Source organism: Chelonia mydas, chromosome 5 (genome assembly GCF_015237465.2).
Source record: "Chelonia mydas isolate rCheMyd1 chromosome 5, rCheMyd1.pri.v2, whole genome shotgun sequence".
NCBI lineage: Eukaryota > Metazoa > Chordata > Testudines > Cheloniidae > Chelonia > Chelonia mydas.
The window spans coordinates 75566120-75581269 of NC_051245.2; the positions used below are offsets into that span (position 1 = coordinate 75566120).

General features: G+C 40.1%; 1 protein-coding gene across 6 annotated transcripts in view; it reads left to right on the forward strand.

The window, feature by feature from the left end:
* SRFBP1 (serum response factor binding protein 1) overlaps window positions 1–15150 on the forward strand; it is a 123798-nt gene that overhangs the window by 25705 nt on the left and 82943 nt on the right. For all 6 annotated transcript variants that reach the window (XM_037901606.2, XM_037901610.2, XM_037901604.2 and 3 more), the window contains 2 exons: window positions 8621–8709; window positions 11128–11200. In XM_037901606.2, the coding sequence (XP_037757534.1) occupies window positions 8621–8709; window positions 11128–11200 (162 nt within the window). The remainder of the gene's footprint in view (window positions 1–8620; window positions 8710–11127; window positions 11201–15150) is intronic.

Here is a 15150-nt window from a genome sequence, read left to right on the forward strand (position 1 = left end):
CTTTTATACCTCAGTTTTCATCTTCAAAATTAGGGATATTTATATACTTAACTGTGGTGGTCAGAATTATTTCCATTGGTGTTATGTAAAGTGCTTTGCTATCTTCTAATGGAATATACTCTAGAAGTGCAAGATGTTATGATTATTTTAATATAGATAAACCTAGTATATATGAATATACTAAGGGAAGTATATAAAAAAGGGAAGAAGGAGGATCCTGGGAACTACAGGCCAGTCAGCCTCACCTCAGTCCCTGGAAAAATCATGGAGCAGGTCCTCAAAGAATCAATCCTGAAGCACTTAGAGGAGAGGAAAGTGATCAGGAACAGTCAGCATGGATTCACCAAGGGAAGGTCATGCCTGACTAATCTAATCGCCTTTTATGATGAGATTACTGGTTCTGTGGATGAAGGGAAAGCAGTGGATGTATTGTTTCTTGACTTTAGCAAAGCTTTTGACACGGTCTCCCACAGCATTCTTGTCAGCAAGTTAAGGAAGTATGGGCTGGATGAATGCACTATAAGGTGGGTAGAAAGCTGGCTAGATTGTCGGGCTCAACGGGTAGTGATCAATGGCTCCATGTCTAGTTGGCAGCCGGTGTCAAGTGGAGTGCCCCAGGGGTCGGTCCTGGGGCCGGTTTTGTTCAATATCTTCATAAATGATCTGGAGGATGGTGTGGATTGCACTCTCAGCAAATTTGCGGATGATACTAAACTGGGAGGAGTGGTAGATACGCTGGAGGGGAGGGATAGGATACAGAAGGACCTAGACAAATTGGAGGATTGGGCCAAAAGAAATCTGATGAGGTTCAATAAGGATAAGTGCAGGGTCCTGCACTTAGGACGGAAGAACCCAATGCACCGCTACAGACTAGGGACCGAATGGCTAGGCAGCAGTTCTGCGGAAAAGGACCTAGGGGTGACAGTGGACGAGAAGCTGGATATGAGTCAGCAGTGTGCCCTTGTTGCCAAGAAGGCCAATGGCATTTTGGGATGTATAAGTAGGGGCATAGCGAGCAGATCGAGGGACGTGATCGTTCCCCTCTATTCGACACTGGTGAGGCCTCATCTGGAGTACTGTGTCCAGTTTTGGGCCCCACACTACAAGAAGGATGTGGATAAATTGGAAAGAGTCCAGCGAAGGGCAACAAAAATGATTAGGGGTCTAGAGCACATGACTTATGAGGAGAGGCTGAGGGAGCTGGGATTGTTTAGTCTGCAGAAGAGAAGAATGAGGGGAGATTTGATAGCTGCTTTCAACTACCTGAAAGGGGGTTCCAAAGAGGATGGCTCTAGACTGTTCTCAATGGTAGCAGATGACAGAACGAGGAGTAATGGTCTCAAGTTGCAATGGGGGAGGTTTAGATTGGATATTAGGAAAAACTTTTTCACTAAGAGGGTGGTGAAACACTGGAATGCGTTACCTAGGGAGGTGGTAGAATCTCCTTCCTTACAGGTTTTTAAGGTCAGGCTTGACAAAGCCCTGGCTGGGATGATTTAACTGGGACTTGGTCCTGCTTTGAGCAGGGGGTTGGACTAGATGACCTTCTGGGGTCCCTTCCAACCCTGATATTCTATGATTCTATGATTCTATGAATCTGACACACTTGAATGTATTGCAAGATTATTTGTTTAAATGCTAAATACAGAACTCTGATTCATCTGTTATCACTGATCCAAATATTTAAGTTGTGAATACAGTAACTCCTCACTTAACGTTGTAGTTATGTTCCTGAAAAATGCAGCTTTAAGTGAAGCCATGTTAAGTGAATCCAGTTTCCCCATAAGAATGAACGTAAATGGGGGGGTTAGGTTCCAGGGTATTTTTTTTGGCAGTACAGTACTATAGTCAGGAGGCGCCACCACCTTACCCCACCCAGGCACAGCCCACTGGAACTGGACACAATGAGGCAGGCAAGGAGGCTGAAGGTGCCGTAGGCTAGGAGAAGCACGTTGTGCAGCAGCAGCGTCAGCTTCCCCTACTCTGCAAGCACCAGGGGTGGGGGGCTCAACCCTTGGCCTGCCCACTCCACCCCTTCCCCCAAGCCCCCACCCTTAACCCGCCTTGTCTTCCCTCCCCCTTTTACTCCGCACGCCACGTCCTCTCTCCTCCGTCCTGCCCACGGCAATCAGCTGGCTTGCGGTGTTCAGGAGGAACGGGGGAGGAGCAAGGACATGGCGCGCAGGCTCCCCCTCCCTCCCCTGCCTCCTGGCCGCGGCAAGCTGTGTTGAGGACGGAGAGGGGAGGCGTGCTGCGTCCTCGCTCCTCCCTCCTGCCCTCTGCAATCAGCTGGCTTGCAATGTTCAGGGGGAAGGAGGGTGGAAGGAGGAGCAAGGACTCGGCGCCCAGCCTCCCCCCTCCTTCCCCTGCCTCCTGCCCGTGGCAATCCGATGGTTTGAGGTGTTAGGGAGTCAGGGGAGGGAGGGGGAGCCTGCACGCCAAGTCCTTGCACCTCCCCCCCTCCCTCCTGAATACTACAAGCCAGCTGATTGCCGTGGGCAGGAGGAGGGGGAAGGCGCTGGTCCGTGGGGTCTGCTGGTGGGCAGAAGGCGCTGTGGGGGGGGGCGTAGAGGAGCTGATGGGGGGCTGCCAGCTGTGGACAAAACAGGCAGCCAAACGATGTTATAGCGAAGCATTGCACAACTTTAAATGGAGCATGTTCTGTAATTGAGCAGGGACGTAAGATTGAAAGAATGTTAAGTGAGAGGACGTTAAGTGGGGAGTTACTGTAAATATACTGTAAAGCATACATAAGTATATGCTTAGTTTTAGTTGTAATTGATATATATTGGGTGAGACCCTCACTCCTTTCCAGCCCCTTTATGTTAGGTAAAAGGTCTGGGGCAGTGTAAAGGGCCCTAAAAGCCAGGTTTTGGTTGGGATAGTCATCGGCCTACCTTCTAAAACAGTGGGTATGCAGAGGTCTTCCAGGGAGTTTTACAACAGGCTACATAAAAAGCACTAGCGAAGTCCGTACAAACTAAAATTTCATACAGACAATAACATGTTTATACTGTTCTATGTACTATACACTGAAATGTAAGTACAATATTGATATTCCAATCCATTTATTTTTTATAATTATATGGTAAAAATGAGAACGTAAGCAATTTTTCAGTTATAATGTGCTGTTACGCTTTTGTATTTTTGTCTGATTTTGTAAGCAAGTAGTTTTTAAATGAGGTGAAATTTGGGGGTATGCAAGACAAATCAGTCTCCGGAAAGGGGTACAGTAGTCTGGAAAGGTTGAGAGCGAGTGGTCTAAAACACCCTTGAAGAAATGGCATGGGAGTAGGTTGAGGGCAGGGCCCAGCATACAGTATTGCAGAGATTCTGGGTAGCATTGCAACCCATGGAGCAACACAGGAAGCTGCTGTAATTTAGACAGCACTAGGAGTCTAAATTTCATAGTCTATAAATTATAAGGTCTGAAGGCATCACTGTGATCTCCTGTTAAATTATGCCGGAGGCTTCTCCAGTCCCTGGAATAGCCCAGAATCAGGAGGGTGCACAGGGGGCTTGAAGCCACCATAGCTGTGCCCTTCTCCTGGGTTGTGAGTTCTGTGCTGTATCTCTGAGACACAGCATAGAGTTGCATGCATTATTTCTGGCAAGATTCCTGGGGATGACTTGTTAAATGTGTTGATGTATCTTTTGCTTCACTGGTGTGTGTTACACATTTGTGTTTAAAGACACTAAAACTGGTTTTCTTTCCACAATGACTTCTCAAGTTTTAGTGTTTTTAGATCTAAGCCAACTAGACAGCACCATTCTGCAACGAATGGCAGAGCTTTCTTGGCGGAAGGAGAGCCCCATCATTCCCATCCTGCATTGCAAACAATTCTTGGTCATTCTTTCCACTGGTAGCCACGTAGTCTGTGGACTTCCAGCCACTCTAGAATGTAATTTTCCAGGGCTGCTGTTGACAGAGGAAATTATTTGGTTTGAGGTTTACCTCTGGGCTATAATTAGTCTCTTCTGATTTTTGTTTGTATTTTTATATCTGTGTGGAAGGAACTCCCCATCACCAAGTTTCAGAGGCTACTAAGTATGGGGAGTTCTGATATATGGTCATGGGCCTACCTCATACCCCAGTCATTTTAGAGATTTCATTGAAGAGGGCTTCCACTTCCTTTACTGCTTGACCTTCTGAAACATCAGAGTCCTGCTTGACTATAGGCCCTATTTAATTTAATAATAATAATAAAAAAATCTTTCCCAACTGAGCCGTAAGCCAAGGAAGAAACATCTATCCCATTTTTGGATGTCAGAACTCACTGAACATTATCATCTTTTATTATTTGTAGCAATGAGGAGCCCCAGTCATGACCAGGACCCCATTGTGCTAGGCACTATACAAACACAGAACAAAAAGACAGTCTCTGCTTCAAAGAGCTGGTTGTTTTCATGGGAGTAACTTCAGGAGGACTTCCAAGAGCCGAATTCACACACAACACCACTGGGAAAGAAATGGCCACAGATTACCTAATTCGACATTTTGTGCCTGCTGGATAGTGGATACCTCTTGTTCTTGCTGTTATCCAGCTACTGAACTTTAATTGGCTGACAGCTGAAGAAGTTGATTTTTTTGGCGCAGTTGGTCCGTAAAAAACATGCTCCATCTGCATTAAATGTTCCTAGAAAAATACATTACAAAGCATGTTGGAGAGGAAACTAAATGTATATGTTTGGTTATGTAATAACAAGCTGTGCTTTTTAAATTAGTGTATGCCTTATACAAAGAATAATCTTTGGCTTTTTTATTATAGTGTGTGGATTTTTTTTCTGCAGTGTTAAAGAACCACTATTAAAGCTTCCTATGAAATAAGACATACTCATTTTTTCTTAGTTTAAGAAGTTCTAAATGAACTTGAGCTTAAATGTTTTCTAGTGTGTATTCAACCGTACAGACTGCAGTTGTCAAATCAGAGCTAGATGTGCAATGTGATGAACTCCAAGGAAAGAGTTTTCTCTCTAGTTATTTAATTACACCAAGTCCTCTTTGCACCTGTTTCTTTTTTAGGGGCGAGAGAGATGCTCTGAGCAATTACTACCTATCACATCAGTAGTTGACGTTTGTCTCCAATGCTCATTTTGAAAAAGTACAACTTTGCAAGACTTTTTAAAGACATACTTCCTGTTTGTACAGTTGTTGGATGAAGGTTGTTTGCCGGCATGAAAATGTCTGAATAGTAAATTATTGCAGTTCACCCAGACTTCACATTCATGACCAGTTGGTTTTAAGGTGCAAACACACTTTTTTTGCTTTGCGGTTAACCTTTTAAGAGCCTCTAGTTTATTCAGCGTGTGGAATGGTATACAGATGTTCCTGCATTAGAACTACTACTATTAAATTGAAATAGGATCTGTACTACCTTGTGAGAAAAATGTGCTTCGCATTCTGAATGTAGTGAGTTGAGTACATGTAGTCAATAAAAGCCCAGCTAAAATATTTGACCTTTTTACCATTGAAACTTTAATCAGAACACAAATCATCTTTATTTTTTTTTTTAACTTGGTTAGTTGCACCTAACTTCTAATACTTACAAACTCCTGTCTGTCATGAAAAATCTGAATAATTCAGTTTTGTACTTTCACTGATTTTTACTATCCTATATTGAAGCCTGGATGCAAATTTCTCAAATATCCCTATTTTGAAGGGTGTCACTCATTTTAGTCCCGGTAACCTACATTCTTTACAAATTTGGTGTCCCTTCACTTTTATTGTTGACAGCTGTTTAAATTAGAAACAAGAATTGTGAAATTGAGGTAATAGTTTATAATGTTGGGTTGAATCCCACAGCATTTTAAGTTTCCTCCGCTCTTGATTGTTTTTTATTTGTGTCCCTAATTTTGAGTCTGTCATTCTTTGTGTCCCGTTTTTGGGCAGTGGCAGTTTGGGAGGTATGCCTGCATGGTTTACACTCTAGAATATTTTAAGCAGGCACTTCGTGAGGAGCTGGCAAATCTGTTTGTTCAGCCAGTCTCTTAATTTGAGAGTGTGTGTGCACAATATAGCCATCAATTTCATGATCACATACCAGTTATCAAATAACACAATATGATTTCTCCAACCATAGATGCATGAATCATTTTGCATCTTTTCCTGCTTGCGTATTTACACAATTTTTATTATCATAGTAGCCCACTATCTTTCATGCAGACTTTTAAAACTCTCCTCTCTGAAGTGTGCATTTCAAGAATTGAGTCACAAATCTTCAAATACTTATGCACATGCTTAACTTTACACATGTGATTAATATCCTGATCTTATTAGGACTACTAAATCTAAACATATGTGTATGTAAACCTAAAGGGTGTGGTTGGCTCCTGACACTGCTGCTCTGGGGGAATAGTGTGGACTTAGATGCCAAGCCACTAACAGACAAGGTTGGTAACAGATGAGAGAATGGGCTCAGACCAAAACATGGTGGCCTGTTCTCATGTGGGCAACCAGAACACACCCAAAGAGAGTGCCCCTTTATGGAATGTGAGTATCCCAAGGTTTGAACAGTGGAAAGCTGAGTGTGGAAGACCAGACCTGCCAAAATAATTGATCCCTGTATGGATCAATGGGACAGAAGTGCAAGGTCAGTTGGAATCTGTTTATAGCCAGATCCTGGTGCAGACTCCCGTGCCTGGGGCAGAAGGAACCCCAGGGGAGACCATCTTTCTACAGTGCATTCACATTGATTTGAAGGCCTATCTCTGCAGATGACTATGGCTATCTGTGGGATGACACATGGCTCTACCCTGGCTGTTGTCCTATCCTCGGATTAGCAGTACCTGTAGGAAATTTATCCATGAGCTAAGAAAATTGAATACCGTGGCTGCTGAACCCAATTCTAGCACCTGGGGAAGATCCTGGAATGGTGGATCTAGCTGAGTTAGGAGAATTAGTCATTAGAATTTAGGGAAGTTTAAGATTCACAGGTCATTCATCCAGGTTGCAGACAGGAGTGGTAGTGGTTGCCAGATTTAGGGAGCCTTGGCTCATGACGCAGATTTTTGTCGGTGAGCAAAAAGAAGACCATATGCTGAGCAGGGCCTACAACTAAATTGCTGCTGTGAATGACAAGATGGTAGAACTCCAACACTTGTGGATGTTGCCCCATTTAATACTCTGAGGAGAAAAACTATATAACGTTGAATATGGTAAACGCATGGGGGAGGTAGGGTACCTTGTTTGTACCACTGGATGCTTCTGCAACTAGTACATTATATCATTTGTACTGGGCAGGAGAAGACTTGCATAGACTTCTGAGAAGTTAATTCATTCTCAGTTTGATGCATACCCAATGCCATGAGCTGTTAGAACATTTAGGGTTTGCCCCAGATACATCAGTATTTTAGATTTTATATGTAGATATGCATAGGGAACGTTCAAGTATTTAAAATTGTCAGTAGTTTAAAAATAAAAACTCTGAGTACAATAAAGAGAAAGTCCTCTATGGAATTTTAAGAAGGGCGTGGCAACTTGGCATACAGTACAAATTCTCTGTCTAGGAGTAAATTTTAGGATTTTGCTAGAACTTTACCACAAATAAAAAATCAGACACTATTTTTGTTCTGATTTCTTTTTCTCTCCAGTTTCTGGGTTTAGCATTTAAAACTGTTACTATTGATGGTGGTAAATCACTTCAAAAAAGAGAGTTCTAGAAATGTATTTGGAAAATCTATTGCTAAATAGTTTTAAATGTCTTTACAGTATTAACGTACACAAATGGCCAGGTCATTAGTCATCAATGAGATGCTATCATCCTACACCTCAAAGTTCTTGTATCTTTATGAAAACACTAACTTGCAATAAGTTTGGCCCTGGAGAAATTTCATGACAAAAGATCCTAGATAACTTGCTGGACTTACCATCTGTTTAATCTATGCTACATTTTTCAAATATGTTTTTTGTGAGGTGGGTTGGGGAGAAATAATACTAAAGTAGGATTAAATATATATTGATGTAAGTCTGTAAATTTACAACTTGCAAGTATAAATCCTTGGGGTGGAAATGAAACTAAATTTAATGACAGTCAGTATGTAACAATGTGGTTTCATTTGTTTGTCTATTTGTTTGTTCTTGTAGAATTTAGAATGGCCTTTGACAGAGAGTCTATTATTGAAGAATGAATAAATGTTAGTTTTAGGGGCTTTTTAAAGAACATTTAAATTGTCAGTTAAAGGTAGTTTTGTTCCATATCGTACTTTAACAGAAAAGTACAGGTGCATTTTCAATGAAGGTGGGAATACAAAATGAATGAGCAAAAAATAAACGTAAGCTGTTCAAAACTCTAGGCCAGCCTGGTTCTAAGAATATTATTAAAATATGGCTGGTTAAGAATGCCTTGGCTTTTTCACGTCTTCTTCCTGTTCAGACCTCAGACACATTTTTAGACTGTTGGTTTGTTTTCCTCCTCTGATGTTTATGGAAGCAGTTTGAGTTTAACAGGAATCTGAATTCATTTGAACTAAGATTTTTGTTAAGCAGAGGCATGAACTGTGTTCAGATATTTTTCTGTTTGTTGAATCAGTTTAAAAAAAACAAAGGCATAATAGGTACATTGATTAGTTTCTATACACTAGGATAAATAGCTATCTAACATATTGTCCTCCTTTCAAATAGGTTGTGAAGATGAGAAAAGAGGTGAAGAAGGCCAGAGTTCTTACCATTCGCAGACTCACCAGACACATTGCAAAACTTAAGTTAAAAAAGTTAGTTTTAATATTTAATCCTTTTTTTAAAAAAATTTTAATGCTGCATTTATTTTAAATGACTTATGTAAATGTTGACTAGACTGTGGGGGAAATGAGTATCTACAAAACATTATTTAACACTACACATTGGAGGTGGATAGTAGGGCAGTATATTAATTGAATAGTTAATACTTTTAAAGAACACAATATATTTTTAGAACGGGATTGGTCTTGCACTGTACTTCTATGAATGTGCATTATTAAGTGTCTAAGATGTAGTAAATCTTATTTATAGATTTGTGTCAACATTTAACTTACCTTAATATAGTCTAAGGCAGTGGTTCCCAAACTTTAACAACCCATGAACCCCTTTCACTAAACTGTCAAGTCTCATGAACCCCCCTCCTAAAAATGAATATTTCCAGGGATTTTCTCCCTTACTTTGACATAAATTATAAAAGCAGTGATCTTGGAAATATAACGTTTGTTTTTATGACATGCTTATTACACACTATTATTTATCATTACAATATTTTTATTACATTATGAAAATGGCAACACTCTTCCAAGATCTCACTTTTGTAGCTTGTATCACTTTTGATTAAGCCTATTATAAGACAAGGCTCCTATCAGAGGTGCAAGTAGAAAAAAGGAGTGTGGGGGCGAAGCCCCTGTGCACCCCGGGGCCTGGCGGGGCACCACCAGAAAAGTGGAGGGGTCTGGGGGGGGGGGGCTGCCAGGGGGAAAAAAGGGGAGGGACCTATGGGGGGGTGCGCCACGGTGGGGGCGGCACATGACCCTCGTTGCCCTCCTGTACTATGTTTCATCAAGGAGTATCAGATGTGAAACAGGATGAAGGTATTTAAGAAGCCAACTCGGAGTTCCTCCTATACAAGCATTCAGGTCTTGAGCAGTCCGGGCAAATAATGCACATCACAACAAAGCTTAAACTTATTCTTCATACGAATTTAAAAACAACACGAGCAGCCTATTTAATTTTAAAAGCCGCAAAAAAATCCACCTCCCTTTCTATTTCGTATAAGGAGTCTTGAAGTTTAGATCTCCTCAGTGTGATAGATATGCTTGCTTTGATCTGCTTAGCTCTTGGAAGTCCCCAAGACTCCGGGCTGCTGGCCCCGTTCTGCCTGGGGTCCCTATGGACAGCTCTGTCCGCCATTAGGGAATTTTTTTCCAAGAACGCCCTGTAACATTTGGTGAACCCCCAGGGGTTCATGAATTCCAGTTTGGGAACCACTGGTCTTAAGTAATATGAACCTAAAGACAATTTCCCAAAGCAGACTTGAAGTAAAGTTTTCAGAAGCGCTTAAGTGACTTTGGAGCCCCAGTCCCATTTTCAAAACTGGTTTAAACACTTGACCGTAGTAATTTTGAAAATGGGATTTAGACTAAATCACTTAAGCATTTTGGAAAAGTTTACCCTTGATGTGTTAGAACATCACTGTATTACAGAAAGCTTCAGTAGCTTCCTCAGTGCAAAGTTCTGCACGTTTCAGTGCAAGGAGCACTCTTCAATATGCTTTGAACAAATAAACACTGTTTTTGGAATTTTTAATTGTGTTTTTAATCCGTATTAATGTAATTAATCTTTCACATGGGGCAAAGTGATTTGTGACACTGTTAGTACTGAGACCAATGGAAGAAGACAAATCTACTGTTGTGTTTTAAAATGTGAAGAATACAGTTGTTTAGACATTTCACCCACTGCAGCAAATTTTGTAAGTTTTGGCAGTATTGTGGTCTCCATTACGTATTTAAATTTTGTAATTAACATTTTATTGTAAATTTTACTCAGAAGAGTATCTCTTGTCATCTAAATTTTCAGGATTCTATCTTCAGCTAACTCACTTTTTTTTTTTTTTTTTTTTTTTTGGTAGATATTCTTTAATCCCGATAATCTCTTAAAGTTTAATTATTATATCCTACCTAGGATCATTCAAAATTTAATCATAATGTACTTATACAAATTTTACAAGTAAACTTTCTCGGGCTTGATTCATCTCGTATCTAATTTGAGCAACCTTGGCTTAGACTGGCGCTAAACAATTTATAGCGTTCTCTAGACACTACGTTTAGTTCAACAGCTCCCAGAGAAGATGCAGCAGATTCTTCTGATTTCAAAAAAGTCCTTGCCAAAATGTTGCTATCAAATATATTACTACTTGCCCTCACGTTTTTAGAATTACCATTATATCTCTTCTGCATGCTAATTTCATCTGTAAAAGCTGGAGACGCATTGATGTTTCTATGTGTCTACTTCGCTGTTCTGATAATTTACATTTAACATAAAATAGATGTGAACAGTAAAATTGTTTATATTGACTTTTGTGATTTATTTTGCTGCAAATAGTAATTTCCTTGTTGGGAAATGATTGCCAATCAGTGTGTTACCCAGTTAAACAGAGTCTTTATCTACAGGGGTTCGGAAGATGTGGTACTAAAGAACCAAAGGCGAGCAGAGAGATTACTAAAAGAAATTCATGCCATGAAGGTAATGTCTTCATATACATATATACACACATATATTTAATATTTAGTGTCACTTATTTTAGTAACAAAAACCTGGGCCTGTTTTCTTGCAATGTGGTATGAAGAGACTTACCTGAAATCATGCATAGGTCTGTTTTGACTGTAAATGTAATAAGGTGGAACATAAAGAATATTTGCATATTCCACGTTTGTTGCTATATCTGTCAAGGTGTGAAACTAATTTGACTGAGACTTGCCAAACTAAACTTGCATCTGTTCAGAAATGCTCTGTGCCTGAAGCTTTCACTGTAACAGTTACAAATATAGGAATTTAAATATTTGTGCTGTTCAGGGGATGTAGATCTGTTGAAATTGAAGTTGCAGTGGACTGACGAGACATTGAATCAGATACATTTTTCCCTGTTTAGACAGGGTGTTTGTTAGAGAAATGAATGACTCGAAAGTTATGCTAACACTGTGACATGTAATTAAATGTCTGATTGTCTATTTTTTATAACAGAACTTTAAAATCACATTTGACTAATAATTATCCTAATGACAGGTTCAATTTTCATGGAGGTTTTTTAAATTATGAATATTGAATTTGAGTAAAATTCCAGCGTTCAAGTTTGAGTGTAAGGATACAATATGTTCTGAGAGCTATTTTCTCAGTTAGATGATTGCTGAATCCCCATCACTTTACCTGTTGTCTTTCCTTCTGTCGTCTCTGGAGACTCTAGGTTTGAGTCATGTACAAAGGCATGCAAATTGGAAAGTCTTTATTGATGATGTAACAGTAAGTAAGATGTTCTTGGGCAGATCTGTAAACTAGCTGGGTACGTTCTCTCCTCCAGCGCGTTTCTCTTACAACTGATTCAAAACCAGATAGTCTCAACAGATGAACAAGAAATAGACAGAAAAGCCTCTCCCATGTGGGTAACGATAAAACATACAGTACTGCATTTTAACATGGAAAGCAATTAAAGAATGTCAGATAATTGATTCAGAGGCATTCCATGTGTAACCTCTCTGCTAGTTGGGTTGGCAGCAACAAGGGCCAGGCCCTTATGTTTGGGGATTCTCTCTAGTGTCTGTCTGTCTTTTTGGCTCAAGCCCCCACTCAGTAATCTGGGAACGTATAACCACTCTGGTAGCCTTTGCCAAGCTAATCTGTACCCAGTCACAAGCACAGAAGTTTAAACAAATGAACTTTATTGCCGGGAGGGGAGAAAAGGGAAAGAGCAGGTTGAACCGAGACAAGTATTTACAGTTTAACTCCCACCACCATTTACCTCAGAGTACATAAGTCACAGTCCCAAACAATTGGACCTTGAATGGCTGATGCTCTCATTCTGCTGTTCAGTGTGCTGCTCTCCTGCTGGAAGCTGTGGCCTGTGGGTGAATCCAACTGTCACTTTGCTCTGCATGCTTGGTGCTGTGGCTGGGCCCAGTTGTTGCTGCTCAGCCTAGAACTGTTGCTGGGCTCTGACTTCTCCTTGCCACTGGCTGGATAACGAGTTTCTGGTGAGCAATTACAGCTCTTAGTTCAGCTCTTTCAAATACAACAGGATCAGTGGCCTCAAGAACCCATCGGAGTCCTTGCCACCCGAAGAGATATTCCCAGCAGCTATCTAGGAATGTGCAGTCTCTCTCTCCCTTGCGCTCTAGCTCTGTCCAGGGCTTCTTACTCCACCTCGGCAAACATTTGTTTTCATCAGGTTGACACCATATCCAGTCATTGTTCAGGCTTTGCCCAGGTGGGTTCCTGACAGGGTAGTCTCAAAAATATGGGCCCAAGTCAAAACTTAGTCAAATTGTACCCCAATGTCCCCAAACTACCAGCCATTAGTATGCCTCTCTGTCGACTCCCCTTGCTCTTCAACAGATGACTGAAGAAGGGGTTAATGTAAGCTCAAAAGCTTGTCTCTCACCAACAGAAGTTGGCCCAATAAAAGATGATATTTCACCCATCTTATGTCTCTAATATCCTGGAACCGACCTGGCTACAACCACACTACATCAGAAAGCTCCATTCTCTCATAGGCATCAAGCCACAGGGCTTGCACATGCTTGTGACTTCCCCCTACTTCACATTCTTTACCTGTTGGCTTATTCATTGATTTTTTTTCTTTCTTTCTTGTCCAACAACCGTAGCATGAGACATAAATACAGCAGAAAAATTCTTATTGTAGGCCGTACGATAGCTCTACTCTTTGGAACTCTAGCATTTCAGTGACTCTATAACAAAAAGAGCGGAAAGCAAACTGGATATTTTCTCTTGGTCCAGGCTTTCAGTTAACCCTAGGGGAAAAGTAGGTTAGCAGCAACAGTTAGTGTTCTGGAAAAAAATGTTAGCTCTTCCAAATCAACATCCTATGAGATTGGATTAATTTATCAAGGGTGGATAACATTTCTATAAACATATGGAATTAAAGAAGGTTTTTAGTGATTCAGTAGCTGGAGGATTGATACAAATTTAACTTCATATGTTCGGCAATTCTAAATGCTAGTTGACTGGGCCATTTGTGAAGGATAGAATCTGAAGTTGGAAACCTGGAATTGAACGTAAGACCAAGGAGTCTGAACATTTGTTTTGGAGCACAGGCACCAGAATATACAAAACTTTCCAGGAGACTGCCCGCTTGATGGGGCAGAAGTGACCCAGGATGTTACACTTACAGAAGGAAAACAAAAGGACAGTTGAGTGGTTCACAAGGACTGAATGGTAGAAATCATGCATATCCCTAATGATTTGTTACACAAATTAAAAATCTAATATAGTGTATAAGCCTGTACCCAGTTTTTCCTGAAGTAGGTTTATTAAATTCCCATCAGTTGGTTCCGCAATACCACCTGCCACTTCTGAAATAATAAACATAGGAGAGCAATAACTGTAGCTAGTTTTGTAGTTATGCCATGTGAGCATTACTGGTTATCTTATTATAGACACTTTGTACCCTAATTATAAGAGATTTGAAGTTTGGCATTTCAATATAAGAACAAGCAATATTTGCTAAAAGTTTAGGTTTAGGATCTGGTTTGATCAACTAATTAATAATAGCTGATGCTTTTTAGATAAGCACAAATACCAAGTCATAGACTATGCAGTTTAATATTTGTACAACGTGTCATTTTAAAAGATTGTATTGTATTAAAAAAAGTGTAAAGCAACCGCATGTAACTCAGCTTGGAAGGATTAGATTTTTATCAGTAAATGTCAGTTAAGTCAATTTCACTTGCGCACTCTGAAACTAACTAAAAAAAATATTTCTATTGATAAAAGAAATTTACAGATAGGCAACATAAGAAAAATGCTGCCTGAGAACTTAATGGTTTGCTGTAAGACTATTTATTATGTATATTTTGATGTGATGACAATTTGTTTTAATGGTTAAAAAGCTAAAGCTTCATGAATCAGTGTCTGCTATCATTAAATAATTGTCTCTGCTTCCCCCTTCCTCTCCCTCCCCCTAATTTCCCACAACTATGAAGATTTAAGTGGATAAAAATAGAAAAAAATTCTTAAGAATAAACATTTATATGAATTCTGATAAGTCTACATGTGATGCCTAGGCTATTTAGTGGCAAATGATCTATCTAGATAGTAGTATAGGTATGTATATTAGTAAAGATTGCAATGTTACCATACTGAACCACTTCTGAGAATTTTAGACTCAAGTGAATTTATGTATCATAACAAATATGGTACTTTATCAAAAATATTCCCTTCATACATATAATGCCAGTATGGCAAAATAAGCAACTTATTGTCAAATTCTACTCACCGTTTGTGTTAAAATAGACTATGAAAGCAAAGCACTTTTCTCAAACGAGATGGGAAACTTGCCCATCCTCACTCACTGCACATCCGTTTCTCAGATGCTCTTTCACTCTGTCCAGTACTCCATGTTTTGACAGATGTTACAAGAATCTTAGTCTCCCGGTGCATTCCTTTTCATAGTAAAAAATATC